Source organism: Protopterus annectens, chromosome 2.part1, assembly GCF_019279795.1.
Source record: "Protopterus annectens isolate FY-2018-M chromosome 2.part1, PAN1.0, whole genome shotgun sequence".
NCBI classification, from domain to species: Eukaryota; Metazoa; Chordata; order Ceratodontiformes; family Protopteridae; genus Protopterus; species Protopterus annectens.
In genome coordinates this window covers 263,680,859-263,703,909 of record NC_056729.1, presented here as the reverse complement: position 1 = coordinate 263,703,909, position 23,051 = coordinate 263,680,859, and the positions used below count along the sequence as shown (strand labels likewise).

General features: G+C 40.4%; 1 protein-coding gene across 2 annotated transcripts in view; it reads left to right on the top strand.

The window, feature by feature from the left end:
• Nucleotides 1-23,051, top strand: part of LOC122794012 (protein NLRC3-like) — a 470,375-nt gene that overhangs the window by 262,131 nt on the left and 185,193 nt on the right. For both annotated transcript variants that reach the window (XM_044062116.1, XR_006363605.1), the window contains exon 4: nt 15,904-17,611. In XM_044062116.1, the coding sequence (XP_043918051.1) occupies nt 15,904-17,611 (1,708 nt within the window). The remainder of the gene's footprint in view (nt 1-15,903; nt 17,612-23,051) is intronic.

Sequence of the window (23,051 nt, the reverse complement as noted above, 5' to 3'; positions counted from 1 at the left end):
CTACCAATAGACAAATTACACTACCAAAGAAAAATAAGTAGTAGATCAATAACTACAAATAGGTCTAATTAAAGAGCTGAATAATATTACCTATGTACTTTCCTCACAGTGCGACTCAGCGTCTTAACTACTACAATTTGTGCCAAACCTGAAGTGCGGAGAGCAAAACAGAATAATGGAATCACTGGAGATAATTGAAAATAGTTTAGAACATTACTTTGCTAAAATATTATGAAAACAGCATGAGTTACAGAATTTCTTGGGAAGAAATTGAAATGCAAAGTAACATTAGTCAACCATTTCATTTACAGCCCCATGGGTGCTTTATGTAATGAAATAAGTACTTTGCCTGCAATTTCATAACATACACTTTTAGATACCTACTGTACCACTATGTATACTAGGTGTGCCCATCCAAAGAAATGTCCCTGAAGTACAGATACATAATCTCACAAAAAATAAAATGAATGGTTTAGATACCTACTGATAAAGAATGAAGCACTTTAGCTGAGACTTGTACTCGGATCCTTTACCTGAGTCTACAAGATACTTGTATACAAAAATACCAGCTAGATTATTAAAAGAACTAGAATATAAATATACTTCTGTCACCTTAATCCTTCCCAGCATGAAATCAGTGACTACAAAAGTAATTACATATTACATACAGAATATGTGCTTTCTTCATTTATTGAGAGTTCGTAAAAACACCTCTGAAAAATAATTCAGTACTATTGCTTGAGAGTGAATCCATCCATTTCAGAATATCATGTTTACCCACTATTAGCTATGAAACTGAAGAGACTAGGTAAAATATTTCCTAGAACAAAACAGTGGCCACACAAATAATTTTGCATTAAAATACATAGGAATATGATAGACATATACCATGGAGTGTGTAGAAAGAATTAAGTGCTTCAGCCAATAATTGAATCCTGGACATTCAGAATGAGTAATTGGGACATGAACAGTTTGACTGATGCTTTTATAACAATTCTTAAGAGATAAATCCATATAATCCAAAATTCCAAAAATGCAAGTATAAAGATATCAGGAACCACTTATGGAGTAACCGATAAAAAAATTAAATAAAAATACAGTATGACAGGGGAAGAAGATCATCTTTTATGATTTGTAAACTACTCATAACTTGTCACAGTCCTTCAAGTGTATAAAACACCTCTTTCTAACCTTTAGACTCCAGGAAACAGCTTATCTCGATAAGCAGCAACAAAGACTCCAGCATATAATAAAAATGCATACACACCAGAACACAGTTAAACATACTGTGCATGTCTCTCTGCATATCTGTAAATTAGTAAGTCATGCCTTTTTAAACCTGTAGTAAATGTTATGTTCTCCATGAAAAAATTACTAAGGGACACAGTATACAGATAATAAGGCATGACAAGGTACTGGGATTTACCACTACACCAAAATGACTATGTTGTCAAGGGAAAGAAATCATCCAGTAGTCACCATCAAAGGATAAATGTCTAACTATAAATCTAGTTATGCAAAATTTAATCAATGTTTAGTGCTGACTTTGTGTTATTCTGTTGCTAGCAATGCCAAACCCACGTGCAACTGTTTTATAAGGTTTTTGTCTAAAATGTTTTGCACAGGAAAATTGTTTTGAACGATATACAGATGAACAAATAGTTCTTAGAGAAGTGTGAAATGTTCTTTTGCTCTTCTTTGACACTTGTAATTTTCACTGCATGCGATACCTATTTTGATGCAAGGATTCCAACAGTCAAGATTCAGATGCATGTTCTGCAGAGCTCCGCAGTTCTGGCAATAAAAAATCTTAGTTCAAGAGGTCCTATTGATGCTTTCCTGGTCTTTTAAGTGTTACTTTTTAATTTTAAATAAAGCTGTCTTCTCAGCTATAACATTTCTGAACAACAAATCTCCACAAAAAGACTAAATGATATGGTAACTCTGTTAGTCTGTAATACATGTAATGCTTCAGAAACTAGAAAGACTGCTGGCGAACTGTAATACAAGTGGCCAGACTAACAAGTGCTGTACTTGTTTGAAGCTGGGGTTCCCTAGTATGTGGACAAGTGAACAAGAAAAATAAAAAGGCATGAGGATGTCTAGTCTAAAGTTGCATTGATTCTCTAGTGCTTTTGGACAGCTGCACAAAGTGTGGACATTGCAGCATGTGTATAAACCTGTTTGAAGAACTGACAACAAATATTTAACAGTATCTAAAATATCCTCTTTGCCTAACCAAACATAATCCACATAACCTGTTAGCCTCTTTTTAAAGAGGAGGAGAAGGCTTGGCTATTTTGTCTTCTGCTATTGGTTAAGGTTACAAATTCAGAAGCTTCACCAGACGTTTTCTGCAAAAAGAGTTAGTGACATGACCTGTCAATATTTCTTACTAATATCATAGTCTTGTACCAGTGTAGTCCTGCTGGCTATTACTGTTCTGTGGGGAGCTGACTGCATAACCCTGCCTAGGATAAGCAGGCCTGTTTGAGTAGGAACTACTTCTTTAACACTTAAAACACACATACACACACCCCTTCCTTTACTTACCTACTTCTTACATACACTCATACACACTCTTACCTACTTTTTTCATCCACATACTCCTACCTACCTATTTCTCACTCACACACACACACACACACACACACACACACACACACACACACACACACACACACACACACACCCTAGACTCCTACTGAAACATTTAAACTATTATTTCTGTTTAATGTACTGCTGTTTAGATCAGCACCCTTGCTCTACATCACAAAGTTGCCTCTGTGGATTACCTTTACTGCTGTTTATACCTGTAGACCACCCACTAGGAACGTTCTTACCTTTAGGAAAAGTGATTTCTCATTTACATCCTAATTATGGAAATAAACATTCCCCATGTTTGCCTACACAATATTTCAAAGGTGCCACATCCAATTTCCTCTGCTGTGTTGCCCTCTGTCAGTAACTAAGTGGATCCTAAATTTAAGAAAAGGAAGCTAGATGTCTGCTCTTTACATTTTTGTCGACTTGACCTTTTTACTTTGTTTCTTAGTTTAAGAGAAAACACGAAAATGCTCCCAGCCTAGATGTGGATAATTAAAGTTAGCAAACAAAATTACTGAATCACTTTTGGACAGGTTTGCAGGGAAGTAAATTTGCAATCTTTATACCTCACATCTGCTAGCATCTCGCAGCTGTCTAAAATGCACAAGGCATAACTCAAGAGCTTCAGGGATGCTCAAGCTGATTGTGGCTTTCCTAAATCAACAATGAGTAAACACGTAAGACAAGAAAAAGATATAGAAGTTGTGGATCTCTTCCAGGATCCACCATGCTGTGATCATTACTGAATCACTAAAGGGAATCATACTTCTTCACAAGATCTGTAAATCAGCTCTGTTGGCAGGCCATAACCAGTGTCCCTGAAAGATGAGACATTGCTTCAATGATATAACTACAGAATTGCTATGGAACACAGCAGCTGGGATTTGATATGTGCAATGCTTCTGCTTGTACATTACAAATGGGTGTTGACTTTAGAACAGCTGAATGATTCTGAAAGTAAAACACTGCAATACAGTAAGAGGACACTAGGTAAACCCATAATGCTATATCATCTGTCTGTCTAATGTACACTCAAGCTGGTGTTCAGTTACGAACATATAAAATATTAACCAGAACATTTTAATCCTGGACTGAATTTATGCTTATCAATGCCCTCAGCCCCATGGACTGTAGCTCTGGCAATATATTCAGTTTTGTTAACATCAGCTATTTTTGAACTTCTGCCAGCATATTCACTGTTGTAAAGATCAGCTACTCCTGCCTGTATACACACCTACTTAGACTGTAATTCAGACAAAATTAGCTGTACTGAGAAGTTCAGTTATTGTTATTGCATTTGTGCTCAGGTTTTGCTATTTCCATGATGGAGAAAAGGGCAGGACCCTCTGAAACGCAACCTTAACATTGTCTAAAGCTTCTTCAGCCATGCAAGCATGTTGTATGGTACAGGTGTGTTTCCTTGTAGGTGGTAAGTGCACATAAAGCCATGCAATGTAGACGTTAGCATTATGCCATATAAAGTAAGTCAGCTAGGTATCTGCACCACACAGGAAGATAATAGCAATAGTCTTTTAATTATGACATAATTATAATTATCTTTTAATTTTTGTCTAGTTAGGATTTTCCTCAAGATCTGTAGTAGACACACTAACAAGCAAGAAAGAATGTGGTTTTCTAGATTCAACATTTTAAGAATCTAAAAGTACAACATTGTTTAACATATATTTCCTGTATTAAAATGTACAGAATTAACAAAATAGAATGTCAACCTTTTGCCCAGGTTAATAATGACTAAACGCTGCTTTTCTTTGGGTTGTTTATTTCACTGACCATTTTGATTTATTTATTAACCAGGGTAGTGCACTGATCCATGTGGACACCTTTTCAGGCCCAGTCTGGGAGAACCATCTGAATAAGTGACTTACTCAGAGTTACACAGCAGGCAAAAGAAGGCAGAGGAACTCAAAACCTTAACTACTGCTAACAAAACTTAATAGTAATCCCCTCTGCTAACTTCCAGACTGTTTACGTGTCAATAACAATACAACAGTCCTAACAAGCAAAAACTCACACTGTGAGAATCGGTCTAGCACAGTGTCTAAACTGCTGGACTATAGAATACGAAACTTTGAAACACTCCATTGCCCACCTGACACCTCCCTCTCTCACTTCTACGTTCGTCCGCTGTGGGAACGTCCTCGGGAATTCAAATTTACAGTAGCCACGAAAAACAAAGCCGTAAACCATCGGTCACACAGACACTGTAGATGAAAACAGGTCGCAAACACCTGTTGCATCTGTGTGACTGGACGGGACGGGACGCAAAGGGCGTTCTTAAAGAGGAATGCCCTTAAAAAAAACTTTTTAAAAAAATTAAAATAAAATAAATTTCTTGGCCAGCCAGTTCCAGGGGGGTGCAAGTGCACCCCCTTGCTCCTGCTTGTGGGCGCCCTTGCTCCTGGGGGATGCTTTGGGTCTGAGTGGTGCACTAGGGTACTTGCGTAGAAGTGGCCTCAGCTTTACTTCCTTTCTTAGCAAACTCGATCTGAGATAACAGAGAGAAGGGCACTCTGGGTAGAAACATAGCTCGAGTGTTTTTGGCTGCCGCGAGCTTGGTAATAGGCCCATCAGTGATGAATAAAAGAAGATGAACTACACAGATGGAAGTTATGGTAAGACATAACTTCTTTTTTGGGGGCTTTTGCCAAACCTTATAAAGGATACAAATAAATTAATAAAATGAAGTGAATAAATAGTCTCTAGCTCATGCCTAACAGGGTCCAATCCTACTAACCCCTTTTTGTCCTTAACACACATGCCTCCCAAGTATAACATACAGTACATACATTCAGAAAGCTTACAATAGTAAGTGAACCAAATTTTGCCACTAGCTTGGGGCTATGCACTTTTGTTTAATAGGATCCACCATTTTTTGTATTAACTTTCTTCTTTTTGAGGAAAGTGTTGAATGAATGACTACATCTTTCATCTATTGGTAGTTTTAATGATCCAAAGTATTGTCATTCCTTAGCTTCAGGTAAGAAACTGAGTACCATTATTGGAAGAATCTTTCAGTTCTCTTGCCTGTTAAGGTCAGTAGTGACACCATGGAAACTTAACCTTGATCCTTATCAAATCTGTTGAATCTACAGAGTTTTAAGTATGCCTCAGTGAAGATATTTTATTTCTGGTTAGTGTCATTTCTTCCAGAAAGATGCCATAACCTTTGGGTTTTTCAGCCCCCAAGTTTGGCCTTTCCCAAAACACAGGGTCTATGTTAGGATAAATCCTTCACTCCTAAAGTGGCCAGTCTCATGAATCTCAGTTTTGCAGTTCTTTTATGTGGTAAAATATATTTCTTTTTGTTCCACTGTGCCCATGCTGCTTGCTGATTATCACCCCCATCCTAGCCAGTCACCCCATTTGTTCCTTTATCATGGGAGGGGGGTTGAGGGTTAGCCAGAAAGGGGCCATCATTTAGACAGCCATATTGGGTGGTTTGGGATTTTTTTTTATGTGATATGTCTGAATGCTCACCCAGTGACAACCCATGGGTGGGGAGTGCAGTGGGCATCTTTGCTAACCTACACCTGTCTTCCAGAAGTAAGTGACAGCCAAAGAGTAGGTTGCTGATGATCCCACAAGGGCTTGTCTTATAATTTAGAGAAGAAGAAATGTTGTGCCAAGCTGAACATGAGGACAGAAAGAGTCCTGTTTGTACTGAGTATTCCATCAAAGATCCAAAAAAAAAAGTTATGTACTTACCATAACGTTCCATGTTTGTAGTCCATCTCGCCTACATTCTTGCTGGCTAGGTTCGGAGCCGATACTAAAGCTCAAGAGCTTTTACTGGCTCGAGGCTAACCCCTATCCCATGGTGCCTCACAGCAATTCCCCGGATCTTATTTGCAAGAAAGCAAAAAGAACCTAATAGTTATGAAGCTATCAATAACTGTGTACATACAGACAAAACATTGCGTAACATTATCTGTGTCAGGTGGACAACAACTGCAACCAAGTCAGACAGCATAAGTATAGTCCACCAGATTACGGTCCATTATTTTAATTCTGTGGTTCATACAGTTGAAAAGAAGTGACAAAAAACATGAAGGCACAAACTTAAACAGTTTATTACCATAATCAACAAATTAAATCAAAAATAAAGATGTCTGTACTTACAAGCATTAAAGGAATTATCAAGCCCACTGATAGCTGCACTGTATAGATTGGAGTTCCCCTATCTGTTTAGTCAACACACTTGCAGGCACTGATGCATCCAAGAACTGTCTAAGCTAAAAATTCGTGTTGATCAAAGCAAATCAGTCAAATCATATCCAGAAGATGAGTTTTGTTAAGATAGGGCTGACACTGGCAAAGTAGCTGTATGCTCAGTTCAGGCTAGTGCAAAGATCAATGAAATCTGGATGATAGTTCCTCTTATTTGACTCTGTAAGCTGATAAACATCTTTTCAGGTTAATCACAGTTTAATGCACTAAAATTCAGTAAGCAAGGTTTGCACTTAAAGCATGTGTCTAGCATATTTTGCAAATATTTAAAAGCTATGTGCAAGATGCAGTCCCTTAATATAACTTGTCATTTCATTGTATGCAGGAATGAGATGGTCGAGGCACCTAATAATTTGGGCAAGCTGTGTGGGCCCATCACAAGCCACCCCTTGCATCGAGCAACTCACACTGCATACTTTTAAGTGTTAGGATCCTAACCAGCAATTTATAATGAGCAGTTTAGCATGTTGTAATAAGAGCAGCTGACAACATACAAAACAAAATAGAACAAACGGTAATGAGCCATAATGGATGCAAAAGCAAGTTGAACCAGGCTGACGCCTTGGGTGACCACATGAAAATATTATACCAATGCAAACAGTTATATTTTTTTTTCATTTGCATTTTTTACAATGGTACGTTTGTTCTTAATCATTTTTATCAAAGTCTGATGCACATCATATAACATCTGATTTTATAGTTGCAACACAATCTGTCCCTCTTCTTTTGCTTGTTGAAAGTCAGGACGCATTAAAGCTGTTCATTTTCGATTAAGTGTAATAAAATGCACACACACTAACATTTTTTTTACTGTATACCTCACCCTTTACATTCCCCCATCTGATGCTGTAAAGTATAACTCCAAATGAGCAGACACTTTTTCACTTGCTATCAGACACTCTTCACAAGCAATTTCCTTCTGTTCCGGACGCAAACAATTTTTATGTATGCAACTTTTAGTAACTCGTACTTTTGTTGCCCTTGGTGCAGTGGCTAACAAATTTTACATTTTCAGTTTTATAATACAAATAAACATTTATGTCACTTTTTATTTTAAAGAGTGGCATAACTCCATTTTTTGTGTTTTATAAATTTTGGTTTATCTTACCACATGTCCCAGTTTATAACTGATTAGCTGGCCATGGCATATGAAATGTCCCAGTCCATTAAATGCACTTAATTTATTGTTCATGGCATGTAAAACAATTGAAGGCAAAATAGTCTCCCAGTATTTTAAACACATTTTTTTCTGCGATTCTCACACAAAACTTGTAGCCATGTTTCTTGTCAGTATGGTTTTGGAAGTAGCTTTACCCCATTGTTTTCTGCTGTCAGGCTATGTTGGTCTACTGCATTAATAATCTGCTTTAAGTGTAGGTGGAACATTAAGCAGGCACATTTGTGTATTACAGGTTGTGCCTCGGCTATTAGAATACCTAGCAAATCACACTCTTTACACTCGTAATCAAAGAATGTATAACTAATACTACCCCATGTTGTCGGATTACAATTTGATCTACAAATTAATACATGCACTGTAATTTTTGAGGGATGTTTTTCTAGCCCTCTGCATTTTCTTTGTTTATGCCGTTGAATAAACAAATTACCGTGTTTTTTTCTCTTTAGTAAATTGCCTTGCCTTTTTAAAGCCATCTGTGTAAGAATAAATTTTTTATATTTTCTGTAGTGTACTAAGTTGCTGTGTGAGCTCACTTTTACTGTATGTTGTAAAAGCTGTCAAAAACATTTATTTGGCTGCACATGCTCCGGCTTTAATATATATTTTTTCTCTCAAAACTGTTAAGGCTAAAGGAGTAGTTGTGGGTAGCTTAAGGCTCTTATCAATTGCATTTTTTTCCTTCTCTTTTTGTATATCTTTTTCTTTGGTTTTCCCCAAAGGCAAATCAAGTCTGCTAGAGCCTTTGCCATCTCATTTGAATTTACTTCATGCAGACATTCTAAAGGCTCTTAAGGGGGTGGAGGAGAAACTCTGCTCAATACTCTAGCAAGAGGATCCCTTTGACCCCATGGTCCAGCCATGGGTCCTGTGGGAATTTTACCTAGGATGTCTGCCTCATACTTTTTTTTTGCTAACATTTCTATTTAAAGAAAACACCATTGGTGGTTGTGCCATCTTCTCTGTATAACCTCAGAATCCCACCCTCGTTGCCAATTTGTTACGGTCCACTATTTTAATTCTGTTGGTCAAACAGTTGAGAAGAAGTGACACAAGACACCAAGGCACAAGCTTAAACAGTTTATTACCATAATCAACAAATTAAATCAAAAATAAAGATGCCTGTACTTACAAGCATTAAAGGAATTATCAAGCCCACTGATAGCTGCACTGTATAGATTAGAGTTCTCCTATCTGTTTAGTCAACACACTTGCAGGCACTGATGCATCCAAGAACTCAGTCTAAGCTAAAAGTTCGTGTTGATCAAAGCAAATCAGTCAAATCAAATCCAGAAGATGAGTTCCGTTAAGTCAGGGCTGACACTGGCAAAATAGCTGTATGCTCAGTTCAGGCTAGTGCAAAGATCAATCAAGTCTGGATGATGAGTTCCTCTTATTTGACTCTGTGAGCTGATAAACATCTTTTCAGGTTAATCAAAGTTCAATGCACTAAAGTTTAGTAAGCAAGGTTTGCACTTAAAGCACGTGTCTAGCATATTTTACAAATATTTAAAAGATATATGCAAGATGCAGTCCCTTAATATAACTGTTGTCATTTCATTGTACGCAGGAATGAGGTGGTCGAGGAACCTAATAATTTGGGCAAACTGTGTGGGCCCATCACACAGGTCCTCCAGGAACAGGAAAAGGGCAGGAGGGAGGGTCGCAAAAATGTAGGCTAGATGGACTACAACCATGGAACGTTATGGTAACTATATAACTTCTTTATGTTATGTAGTCCTATCTCTCCGTAATTTTTGCTGTATGGGACAGCGTCCCTACCACCTTTATCCTGGGTGGCTCAAGCGAAGAGTCTCTTCAGCACAGTGGACCCAAAGGATGACCTGTCCCGAGAGGCCAAATCTAATTTGTAATGAGTGACAAAGGTATGTGGTCTTGCCCAAGTAGCTGCTGCACAAATAGTATGAATTGAGAGCCTAGATCTAAAGGCACATGAAGTTGATACTGCCCTTGTAGAGTGGCCTTTTACTTTGTTGGGTAACTGTTTGCCAGCAGTCTGATAAGCAAAGGAAATGCAATCTGAAAGCCATTTTGAAAGGGTAACCTTAGAAACAGGCAAGCCTTTATTTCTGTCCGAAAAGGAAACAAATAATTGATGTGATTTTCTAAATTCTTTAGTCCTGTGTAGATAAAACCTGAGAATTCTGTGGACGTCTAACTGGTGTAGCCTGTATTCAGATTTATTAGAATGATTTGGAAAAAACACTGGTAGCTCAATAGTAGTATTAAGATTATGTTATGAGCATACCTTGAGAAGAAAGGAAGAGTTAGTCCTAAGTGAGACTCTATCCTTGTGGAAAACAATGTAAGGAGGTCAAATAGTAATAGCTTGCAATGCTGAGACTCTCCTAGCAGAGGTTATGGCTACTAAGAATAGTGTTTTCCAAGATAATAATTTCAGATCCGATGAAGAAGAGGGCTCAAAGGGAGAAGAAATTAAGGATGTGAGAACTAAGTTTAGGTCCCAGGGTTCTGGTGGTTGTTTGATTGGAGGCCTGAGAAGAACTCCCTTCAAAAAGGTTTTGCACAAAGAGTGGGACATGATGGGATTTCCCATGAAGCCAAAATGGTAATTAGAGATGGCAGCTAACTGAACTCTAACTGTAGCAGCTGCTTCATGAAAGATGGACGCAAGGAAAGACAAAATAGATTCTATAGGAGCTGTATAGGGATCTAAGCTTTGGTTTACAACCTAAATAGAGAACCTTTTCCATTTGCTGGAGTATAACTTCCGAGTGGAAGGCTTGTGGGAATAAATCAGAATGTGTTTGACTGAAGGTGAGAGGGAAACGCACCTGGCTATTCATGGAATTGGAGCAGCTATGCTGTCAATTTTAGGGTGTGGATGGTAGGATGGAACTGCCCCGATTGATGAATCAGGAGGTCTGGAGATGGTTCCAGAATCCATGGTTCCTCCCAAGAGGTAGGGCCACAGGAAGGGAAACCAGACTTGACGAGGCCAGTAAGGAGCAATGAGGATCAGGGTACTCCTCAACTGTTTTGCTTTCTGTATTACCTTTGGAAAAGGTGGGAAGGCATAAAGTAGTCCCGGGGGCCAGTTGTGGACTAGAGCATCACTGGGTGACATCCCCGGATGGGGAATTGGGGCAAAGTAGCTGCTGCATTTGGTGTTCAGGTATGTGGCGAATAGGTCGCAGTAAGGCTGGCCCCATCTGTGAAAGATCTCATTCGCAACTTATGGACTCTGGGACCACTCGTGAGGCATGAGAATTGCTCGACTGAGTTTGTCTGCTATTACATTCGACTTCCCCTGGATGTGCGTTGCTACCAGAAAACGTTGTGTCCATCGCCCATTTCCAAACTCTTAAGGCCTCTCGGCAAAGCGGATAAGATTTGGTTCCCCCTTGCTTGTTTATGTACCACATGACAGACGTGTCTGATTGAATCGCAATTGTCCCGGTGGGAAGAGAACTGTGACGTGCTTGCAACGCATATAGCACTGCTCTCATCTCCAGAACATTGATGTGCAAGTGGTTCTCATGGTTCCGCCAAGTACCTTGGACCGTCATTCCCAGATAATGCCCCCCCCCCAATTTGGGAGGCGTCCATGGTCAAAACTGCATTTTCTTGAGGAGGAACAAGTGGATAACCTAAGATAAGTTGTTCCATATGCAGCCACCATGTCAGATCCTTCTTGCAGGTGTTTGTGATGAGAATCCGATGAGACAGGGGAAGATCCTGCATTGACCGTTGGGCAAATAGTAGCCACTGAAGTACTCTCATGTGCAGACTGGCTAGAGGAACTAATAGAATGGAGGAAGCCATAGTCCCCAGGACTTGAAGGACTACCCTGGCCTGAACTTTGTGATGGTTTAGCAATGATCTGACTTGGTTGCGCAGTGATTCTACTCTTTCTGGTGTTAGTCTTGCTGAGATGGTGGTTGAGCCTATTTCTGAGCCTAAGAATACAATGTGTTGTGATGGAGAGAAGGCTGATTGATTTAGGTTTACTGTGATGCCTAAACTGGCGCACAAGGATAGAGTCTTGTCCCTGGTTCTGATCAGTTGATGCTTGGTGGTAGCAGTGAGGAGCCAGTCATCTAGGTACGGAAACACCTGGAATCCTTGATGTCTCAGGTGAGCCGTTACCACTGCCATGCATTTGGTGAACAGTCTGGGGGCTGTAGTGAGGCCAAAGGGCAGTGTTCGAAACTGAAAAGGACTGGCTCCCAGCCAAAAGTGTAAGTGTCTTCTGGAGTGCCTGTCCATTTTGATGTGGTAGTACATGTCCTATAGATCTATTGAGCACATCCAATTGCCTTTCCTGATAAAGGGAAATATCGACTGCAGAGTGATCATTCGGAACTTCGATTTCTTTACGGACTTGTTGAGTTTGCTGAGATCTAGAATTGATCTCCAGTCCCCTGTCTTTTTTGGAACTAAAAAGAATTGTGAGTATGCTTCAGATCCTATTTGCTCTGTGGGAACTTCTTGGATGACTCTCTTTCACAGCAATGAGATGATCTCTGATGTTGCATGGTCTAGTTGAATGGGTGGCACGTCTGGAAGAGACCTGTTTACCAGGGAATCGGAAACAAAGGGAATCCGGTAAGCTCTGGATGTTATGGTTTGCACCCAACGAGCTTGTGAAATGTTTAGCCAGGTGCTTGGGTACAGTGATAGACGACCCCCGACTGCCTCCAGTGACGGACAGTCGGGCAACCCCACAGGGGCGATGGAATGACCATAGAAGGTTTCTCTATCTACCTGATGTTGCAGACCTCCTCTGCTGCGAGGACAGCGTCTTCCATTGTATCCTCCCCCTCTGCTCCTAGGGGAGGGTTGACCTTGTGCCTGAAGGAAACCTTTTTGGGATTTATGGAACCACATTTTCCCTTCTGTATGACCCTTGGGATAGGGTCTAGAAGGAAGGGAGAAATGGACGCCAGCAGCAGATAAGGTTTTCCCTTCTTGCTCGCACCTGGTCAAGGTCTCTTTCACCTGAGGTCCAAAAAGAGTTGAACTATCAAAGGGAATGTTGGTGAAGGAAGACTTAAAGGATTCCGTGAAGTTACAAAGATGCATCCAAGAATGTCTGCTAAGAGAGGTTCCTGCTGCGGCTGCCCTACTCACTCCATCCACTGCATAGGAAATCAGCCTCATAGAGGAGTTAGCTATCAATGTAAGGGTAGAGAGCTGTGCAGAAACCTTATCTGTGGATCCCGAAGCTACTGAACCCTGAAGGGTATCTCCGAACTCCTTCAGGAAATCCCTCTGAAGTCGAGTGAAGTGGGTAAGGTAATTCAGAGATCTTAAGGTAAATGCCGCTGAACAGAAGGTACGTTTTCCATACCTATCCATCGTCCTGGACTCCTTGTTAGGAGGATGGATATTGGAAGATGTCTCAGACAACTCTTTCTTGGTGGGCACTGCTACCACCATAGCATCAACAGGAACCCCTCTTTTAAAGAAAGGACTTATCTTCTGGTGCAGTCATATATTTGTTTGGCCTCCTCGGGACAGGCTCCACTGTGTCTGGGGAGGTCCAGGTTTTCTGCAAAATTACCCCCAAGAGCTGGTCATAAGGCGGTGTCACCCAGGAGGTGGAAGGTCAGGAACCAAAGGCCTCAAGATACACTGATTCATCCTCAGTAAGGTTAGAGGTCTTCCAATCACCCCTCTGTCTAAGGATTTCCAGGATGTCAGAAAAGAAGACATCCTCAGAAGGGGATCTAGGGGACCCTTCTGATTCCTCCAAATCATTGTCAGACATGACAGACTCAGGAGAGTCAACATGCTTCCTCTTACAATGTCTCTTCTGAGGGAGCTCTCCAGTGGGATAATCTGGGGAGGTCTCGGAAGAGGGGGCACCTCCATTTGGGGCTGCTTGAGTCTCTGGTTCCCTACGCTGTGGGTGTGGCAGGGGAGAAGAGGTTGCTGCTGGCTGCTGGTGGGACATCGGTTCCAAAGGTATGGCTTTTGCAGAGGATAAAGCCTTCTCTATTGCTTCGAAGGCCTTCCCTCCCCACTCCGAAGAAGACCTCCGTTCCAAGGAGATGGATGGTTGGTTCTGAAGCAGATGTGGGAACTGAGCTGATTCGAGCCGAAGTGTCGATAGAGAGGGTCGGTTCCGAAGAAAACCCAGGGTGACTATCCCCCTCGGAGTCGACTCGAGAGTGTCGGCTGCCAAACCCCTCGGCTCCTGATTGAGCTGCTGAGGATAGAGTTATCAGTTCCGAGGAAGCAGGAAGAATCCTCGGAACTGAAGGATCCAACATTGAGGAACCTGAAGTGATTGGCTCCGAGAGCGAAGCAGTTGGAGGAGGAGCAGTGGATTGCGAAAGGGTCGGCTTCAAAGCCTTTGGTTTCAGAGGGGCCAATTTTCTTGCCAGAGCCGGGTCAGAAAGCAACCTCTTCACCACCTGCTTGATGTCCTCATCTGAGTGTGTCCTGGAGGATCGGGTGGAGACCGAAGGAGATCTCCTCCTCTCCAAAATAGGAGATCTCAAGGTAGGTGAGACCGGGTCAATTTCAGGTAACTGTCTCGGTACCGAAGGTTGCCTCGGCACTGAAGAGACCAATGGCACAGAGACAGAAGAAGTGGAATTAGATCCAGAACTTCTATCGCTTTGGACTTTTTCGACGGTTCCAAAGCTGGAGCTGAAGATTTTCGTTTGGTAGTCTTAGGAGCTGTCTGACTAAGTTCCAGCTGTTCTTGGAAGGAACTGGTCATAAGACCCCTATCTATTAATTTGTGTTTCCTGTCATTCAAAACCCTGGTACTGAAGGCATGGCAAAAGGTACAGGGTTCTTGTAAGTGGGCTTCGCCTAAGTAGTACACACAGCTAGTGTGGCTGTCTGTCAATGACATCGTCTGTGAACATTTATCACATTTTTTAAACCCCGAAGGGCGATGGTCCTTGTTCTCTGTCCTTTTCCTTAGACTGCTAACAAGAACAAACTAATAAAGCTACCTAGAAAAAGTGACACCAATGCTGACTATACTAACAATACTATCTACTGAGGTAAAATTACCAACAAACAGTAAAGACAGAAAAAGGAAAGATTCTGTTATTTTATTTTATTTTTTTATGACGTCACACGCAGGGAGAAAAGGACCTCTAACTTAAATGGGCAACTACGGCCCTCTAACTGAAACGGGCCATACAATCCTATGGGGGGAAGAAATAAGGGTCAAACACTCAGTGCAATTACATAAGAAAAGCTATTCACTACAAGGAATAAAAGCTAAAAAAAAGGTGGTGAAAAGACCAGATTTAGTAAATAAATCTTCGACTTAGCCAAAGAGCCAGTAAGGAGACAACCTCAAAGCTTTCGTGGCAGACGAGATCTGGGGAATTGCCGAGAGGCACCGTGGGAAAGGGGTTAGCCTCGAGCCAGTGAAAGCTCTCGAGCTTTAGTATCGGCCGAGTCGGAGCCGAATATCGGCTCCGAACCCATCCAGCAAGAATTCCGGCGAGATAGGACTACATAACATCTGTTCTTTCTTACTTTTGTGTTTGAAATACATGTACTGTAAAAGAAGAAATAGGTAGGATAGGGGATGGGATCAGTTTTACCATTCTCACAGTAGGCTTTCATATATGTGTGTGTGTGTGTGTGTGTGTGTGTGTGTGTGTGTGTGTGTGTGTGTGTGTGTGTGTGTTTGGGCTGATGAGAACAAGAGAAGTTGCAGTAAGAGAGCTGCCTTAAATGATATCCAAGCTAAATGTCCAATGTAGGTGGCCTTCTTAAAACTATTCTGATATGATGAATACTCGTGCATCTGCTGTATGTTAATTTAACACCAGAGTGGTAATAATGACTGAGTAGAAGGCTTTGGCTGTTCATCAACTGATTAATTTTTGTTTCACATTTATTTTGCCCAGAGTATTCCAAGATGATGCTGAAGCATAAACAAGTCCTCAAAAGGAGAAATGAGCCTATGATGTGTTACAACATGAGACATGGGGAGAGAATCTATTTAACGGACTACTTTGTTAACTTGCTGCTGCTTAAAGGTCACTGCAACCTTGAAACCAAGAAACACGAGTTACTAACATTTGGTCAACAGCGTATTTATCTGCAGGAAAAAATGCCAGAGAGATTAATGGTAAAACCTGAAGAGCTGTTTTATCCATTAAATGACAAGAGAGTGCCCAAAAAACTTTTAGTAACTGGTGTGGCTGGAATTGGGAAAACAATGCTGATTCAGAAGGTGGTATATGACTTTGCCAATAGCCAGTTTTATTCTGAGTTTGATTTTGTATTTCATTTTACATTCCGGGATCTGAATTTGATTAATAAGCCTGTCAGCCTAAGAAGTCTAATACTGATGAAAAATGGTCATTTGTCAAAAGTTCTAGATGACATATTGGCTAATGATGACAAACTACTAATTATTTTTGATGGGTTTGACGAATTTAAATTTTATACCGAGCTTGACATTGATTGCTATGTTTTTGACCCTACTGAAGAGGCTGAACTTGTTCAAATAATAGGCAGCATCTTGAAGGGTGAATTGCTTTCTGAAGCATCAGTTTTGCTGACATCTAGACCAACAGCAATCAATCATATCCCCCTTGACTGCGTTGAGAGATTTATTATCATAACTGGATTTTCAGTGAATGAAATAAATGATTTCTTTCAAAAATTTTACCAGAACAAGGAGCTGGGTAAAGCAATGTTTGATATGGTGAAAGAAAACCCTTGTCTTTTTACTTTATGCTACATACCTGCCTTTTGTTATATTGTGTGCAGCGTCTTTAAGGAGACAGCAAGACTTGGTGTTGAGCAGCCTAAAACAATGACGGACATTTACAGCCATTACCTCATGGTGTTGATAAAGCATCATTGGCATAAGAATTCTACTTCTGGCAATGTTTCAGAATGTGATCAGGTGTCACAAGCAGTAGTTGGTTTGGGAAAGCTGGCATATACAAAATTACTAGCACATGAAACTCTCTTTTTTGATCATGACCTCAAAGCTAATAGTGTGGACTCATGTGACCTGGTCAACAGTTTTCTTGACAGAACCTCTGTCCAGCAGCCTGACTGTGTAGAAAATGTGTTTTCTTTCACACATTTAACAATACAGGAGTTCTTTGCTGCATTATACTACGTTTTAGAAACTAGCCCTTTACATGACATAATGAATATGGAGGACAGTAACAACACTCTTATTGGTTCTGGCTACTTGGATCTGTTTTTCCGATTCCTTTCAGGTCTTCTTTCTGACCGAAACCAAAAGCTGTTATCCAAACAGATTAACTGCATTGACTGTACTAAATCAGAATCTTATTTATCATGGTTAATTAAGAATATCAACAAACTTTGTGAAGATGGGGCATTCATTTTAAACCAGCTGCATTGCCTGTTTGAGCAGCGGAATAGCTCGCTTGCAAAGGGCATAACTCCTAAAATTCTACGCATTAATATCAGTGACAACCCCATTTCCTTTATGGACTTCAGTGTGCTAAAATATTTTTTAGACCTTGTAAGTGGGAACATTCTAGAGCTGGATATGACTGCCACCAACATAAGCAATAGTTTGGTGAAAAGTTTGCAACCATACTTAAGTCGATGCAACAGAATTTGGTATGCATTTTAAATCACAGGACATAGTTCTTTACACTATTTCGCTGTTCATGAAAGTTATTTTTTTCTTTAACTGCTTATATCTTACTAATAGAAATATATGATGTAGCTAGTCCCTTGTCTGAATATCATTTAAAATTAGTGATTGTAGAACAAGTTAGACATTCATAGTTTATTTGGAAATTTATGGTTTGAAGGCTTTCTAGGAGCCTGGATTCTATTACACCATAACAGTATTTTCACACATATTATTCAGGTTGGTTTTGAAGACATCAAGGGAGAGACTGTGTTAATTGCTCTTCGTAGTATATTCAGTAATAATTGGAAACCATTTTAATAAAGTGGTCCTCTTGAAAGTATTGTGTATAATCTGTTTAAGCAGACAGTTATTTCTTGTGAAACTGGTCAGTAACCTGAGAATGGATCATAAGATCAAGCAGAGAAGGATCAGGCTATACTTAGTCAAGTGGAGCTTCTCATAGGCCTTTTATTTCCTTCTTTATCCCATAGCCATGCAGATAGATGCAGTGAAGGTGCTGAAATTTACCTTAGGTGTGAATTTAGGTTTGCATGTCCTGTGCTGGACTGGCATCCTATCCACGATTGGTTCCTGGCTTATTTCCATTGCTTACTGGAATAGACTTTTACTCCCATCTGTATTGAATTTATTTTGGGTATTGGAAATGTATGAGTCTGAATGAAAAGCCCTCAAAAACCTTAAGCACATTTACTCTGGATTAATATTTTAGAAATGGTATAAAAGCAGACTGTGTGGTTATCCCTATTATAAAAATAGCCAACAGGGCTTTGCTCTTATTGACTGTTATTAAACATTTACAAAGATGATTGTGTTAATACTAGTGACATCTTTTAATTTGTCGGTCCATTTTGATGTAGGCAAAACAGATTTATTTATTGTTTTAGAAGTTGTTACAAAGTGTGACTAGTAGCCTTGATATTGTTGTGTGCGTGTGCAGCTAATGCAGGCCTTTCAGGGAAATTGGGACCAGTCTAAGGTAAGACTGAAAACAGTATGCAGCCCCCGTTGCAGTCCTCTACAAGTTCACAGGACTGTAATTTGCTGCTCTGTACTAGGGGTGCTGGGTAAAAGTAGCTCAAATAAAGCAAGTCCCTGTCTGAGCCTTGATAGATACCACTCAGAACTGATATATATATTAACCGCCTGCTCAGAAGGTGACTTGAGTCTATTATAAATGTAATGTCTTTATTCTATAAGTCTGTACTTAAAGGGGTTGTCCAAAGCATTACCATCGTGGACATGGAGTCTCTTTCGGCTTCGGTATGAATGTCTTCCCTAAGTGGACAGCAAAGCTGGATTGAGAGAGGTAGCTTTAGGTAATCTGTAATGGGGGTTATTACACTGCAGGGTTATTTCCCTTCCCATCGATGTAGTAGCTTTAGCTTTACTAGTGGTGCTACTGACATCCTCCCTTGTAGACTTAATTCATATGAGTGTAGTGGAGGATAAGATAATCTAGAGTCCTTATTTATTATGAAGAAATGCATTGAAAAAATATCAGAAGATGTACTTGAAATACTGTGATTTGAGGTATGAGAGACATTTTATCAAAATAAATTTAGTTTTTTTTTCTTTTTGTTCAACAATCTAACATTTAAATATGGTTTGTCATAAAACAGTGCTGCATTGTTTATCTCATTTGCTTTTCCTTACTTTTATTTCTGAATACTGAGATGTTTAGAGTTAAAACTGTTGGCCTATAACTTGTAATCCATATGTAAGAGTACCTACTGCCTGGGGATTTCTAGCTTCTGTATGCAATGTGCGATGGTGGTATGTGTAAGTAAGGATGTTATTCCAAAAAATACTGAAAGAATGAGACAAAGTATCAGAATAGGAATCAAGAAGACCACTGAATAATAGTTTGTCCCACATAACTGTTGTAATGTCTGTCATTTCATTGTAACCAATCTTGTAGAAATAATATCTTGTAGAAATGTTAAAAAATGTCATTCCTTTAATTACGCAGCTGTTTTTTTTTGTTTTTGTTTTTTTTAGGTCTAATGGGCAGATGGGGTTTGAATCTAACTATAGCCACAAAATAATGTGAGGTGTACTGGTTATAGAGCCTAAAACTGCACCATTACATATATAAGGGGTAGATGCCCTTAGGACAGCATGACAAACATGCACAACCGCTTTAGGTTATGACTCCAGGATTATACTCGCCGACTTCCCAAGATTTTTATCCAGCTCATTTTGTGACTAGTGCTTTCTAGTACAATCTTACCAACAGTAACCAAGACTTAATCAGTTTATTTTATCATGCATATTCACTAATGACAGTCCCAGAAGGGTTAAATTTACCCTTTTTAGTGACCGTACTCCTTTCCTGTATTTGTGGTATGCAGTACCACCTATCAGATTACTAGTCTGATACCAAGATCTCAGTTGCTGTTCATGCTTTCAATGACCTTAATAACATATTAAGTTATGATACCTGTGTGATGTCCCCACTCTGGGCCAGTAATCAAGGAGCCTGAATCCTCACCACTTGGCACTGGAGAGGGAACAAAAATGGGTACACCCAGTATTCTCAGATGCAGCTCTCTGCATCAAGCACACTTTCCCTTTAAAGCACACAGGGAACACACTCAGTCCGGGGTCTGGATTTTTGTATCGGTCTTCCTCCATATCCCCAGTAAAACTCCCCACTGGCACAGCTATAGTGTTGAGACCTCAGTCGAGTGTCCAAGTCAAGTTCTCCAGCACCCTGTCTGTGAAACCAGTGTTTCATGTTCCTGCTCCAAACAGCTGACACACACACACACACACACACACACACACACACACACACCTGGGAAAGGCTGGCACAGATTTACTAGCTATGCCCCTTTCTGCCCAGACTATAATGTAGTTACACTGCCAACAGACGCTCTCTTTTGCAAGGGTACCCAATTATATTGAGTGAAATTAATATTTATGCAAATGGTATTTTGCCCAACAACATGGCTTTCAGGAGTGGCCAGAGCTGTCACCAAATATATATATCAGTACTCTCAGATATTAAAATATTCTCTAAATGACCAACCGCATTGAAAAGTTTAAATATATTTAATAATAAATAAGAAAAAAACATGAAAGTACTAAACTTCTATTTACAGTAAACACCAGAGTGCCAGTCACAGGAAGTATTAAAATAACACAGACAAATAGATTCACACAGATGCAGAAAAGCAGTACTTAACTAATCTAACTATATTTTCCTGACTTATCTAAAGAATTACTGTTCCCTGGTTCACTTACTAGGGCAAGGCAAGATGAAGTAGGTGAGGGATCCTTCTCTGTCTGGTTCCAAAAACAGACTGCAATGAGACTTCAGTCTCATCTTGTATTAAACATCATTTTTATCCTAGATTACAGAATGACATTGTGTACATCTGGTCATCTGACTTTGGTTTCCCATGCTAGCCCCATTATTAGAAACTGTCAGGATTTAGCACATTTGTGTCAATAATACACACACACACACACACACACACACACACACACACACACACACACACACACACACACACACACACACTTTTGCTGAGATCTATTGAAGCTTCTGAAAGTCATAAAATAATTTCAAACTTCCACACTTCAAGACTAACAATTAGTTCACCCTAAAGACAATACAGAAATCTTCCTAGTGCAGACTTTTTTTGTCTCTGACTGAATTGAGAACTATATGATATATTCTTTATGGCTCGAGCCAGGTAATTTAATTTCAAACCATTTTTCAAAGTTAGGTGGATTGAGTTTAACCTCTTCTCTTACAGTATTCTCTGTTAAAACATATACATTTAAACAGTTACAGTAATACATGTATATTTCTTTTTCTGTCCAGCAGGGCACACTGTACACTTTAACACAAGCAGCTTTGCAAATACATTTTTCAACACAAGCAGCTGTACAAATCAGTTTGATATAGAAGTGACATGTAATTCTTTACAAAATTCTAGCTAGCTGTGCTGGCGTATGTTACACATCCACTGCCCCACTTCTCCAGGCATAGCTGTCAGTACCTCAAATCATCACATCTCTCCCCCTTTGAAGACTCAAGCTAGTTATTCAAGTGACCTTTGAGAAACATTGCTTGAGAGGAATGAGCCTATCTGGGAATACATTTTCCCATACGCTATCATGAGAGCCCATCTGCATTGGCATTGCTAACCTCACTACGGTGCTGCACTGTCATATCACATGCCTGTGACCCTAGGCGTCACTTTAGTATATTCACATTTTGCTGGCTGGCTCAATGTAGCCATGTCAATGGATTGTGGTCTGTAACTACAGTGAATTTCCTTCCATACAGATAGGGGTCAAAGTTTCTGCATTGCCCAAACTATAGCTAGACATTCTTTTTCTAGTGCTGCATAACATTCCTCCCTAGGTTGGAGTCTGTGGCTGAGATATACCACTGGGTGCTCTTCTCCCTCTGAGAAAACAAAGCTGAATGCAGCCCCCACCCTAAGGTTCGAAGCATCCATCTGCACAACATATTTTATGCTGTAATCTGGACTGGTTAACACCAGGGGTCCTCCCAAAGCCCCTTTAAGATTTTGGAACACCTGCTCGCAGGCTGGGGTCCACAGTACCTTGTCTGGCCATTTTTTCCTCTTTGGGTCTGTGAGGGGCACAACTATTGTACTATAATTGGGAACAAACTTTCTTTAGTACCCCGCCGTCTCCAAGAAAGCCCTCACCTGCTTTTTGGTAACGGGCAGGCCACGTCTGAATGGCTTCCATTCTGGTAGGTTCTGGCCTGATCTTACCACTCCCCACTCTGTGTCCCAGGTAGGAGACCTCTGGCATACCCAACTGACACTTACTGGACTTAATAGTCAACCCTGCTCTTTGCAGTCTGCCCAGGACCTCCCTGACAAGCTGAAGGTGCTCATGCCATGAATGACTGTAAGTGGCAATATGATACAGGTAAGCAAAGGCTTAATCTCTACTCTTGCTAGTATACGCTCTACCAGCTTCTGGAAGGTTGCTAGGGCTTTTTTCATCCCAAAGGCCATCTTTGTGAGCTTGTATAATCTGAAAAGAGTCACAAAGGTTAACCTCTCAGTAGTGGTGGGAGTGAAGGACACCTGTCAGTAGCCCTTGGTCAAATGCTAAGCCCCACCCAGCTGCTGTAAAGCTTCATCTGTCCTAGGCATGGGGTAAACATCTGGCTGTGTGAGACTATTTAGTTTCCTGTAGTCCACACAGAACCTGGTGCTGCTATCTTTCTTTGGTACCAGCACCACTGGAGATTGCCCAGAGACTGCTTCACTCCTGGATTACACCCAGTTCCCGAATCTCTTTTTTCAGAATTTGTCTGACTCACTCAGGCACCCTGTAATGGGCCTGCTTGATAGGCCTTCGGGGTCCTGTATCCATATGGTGCTGCACCAGGTGGGTACACCC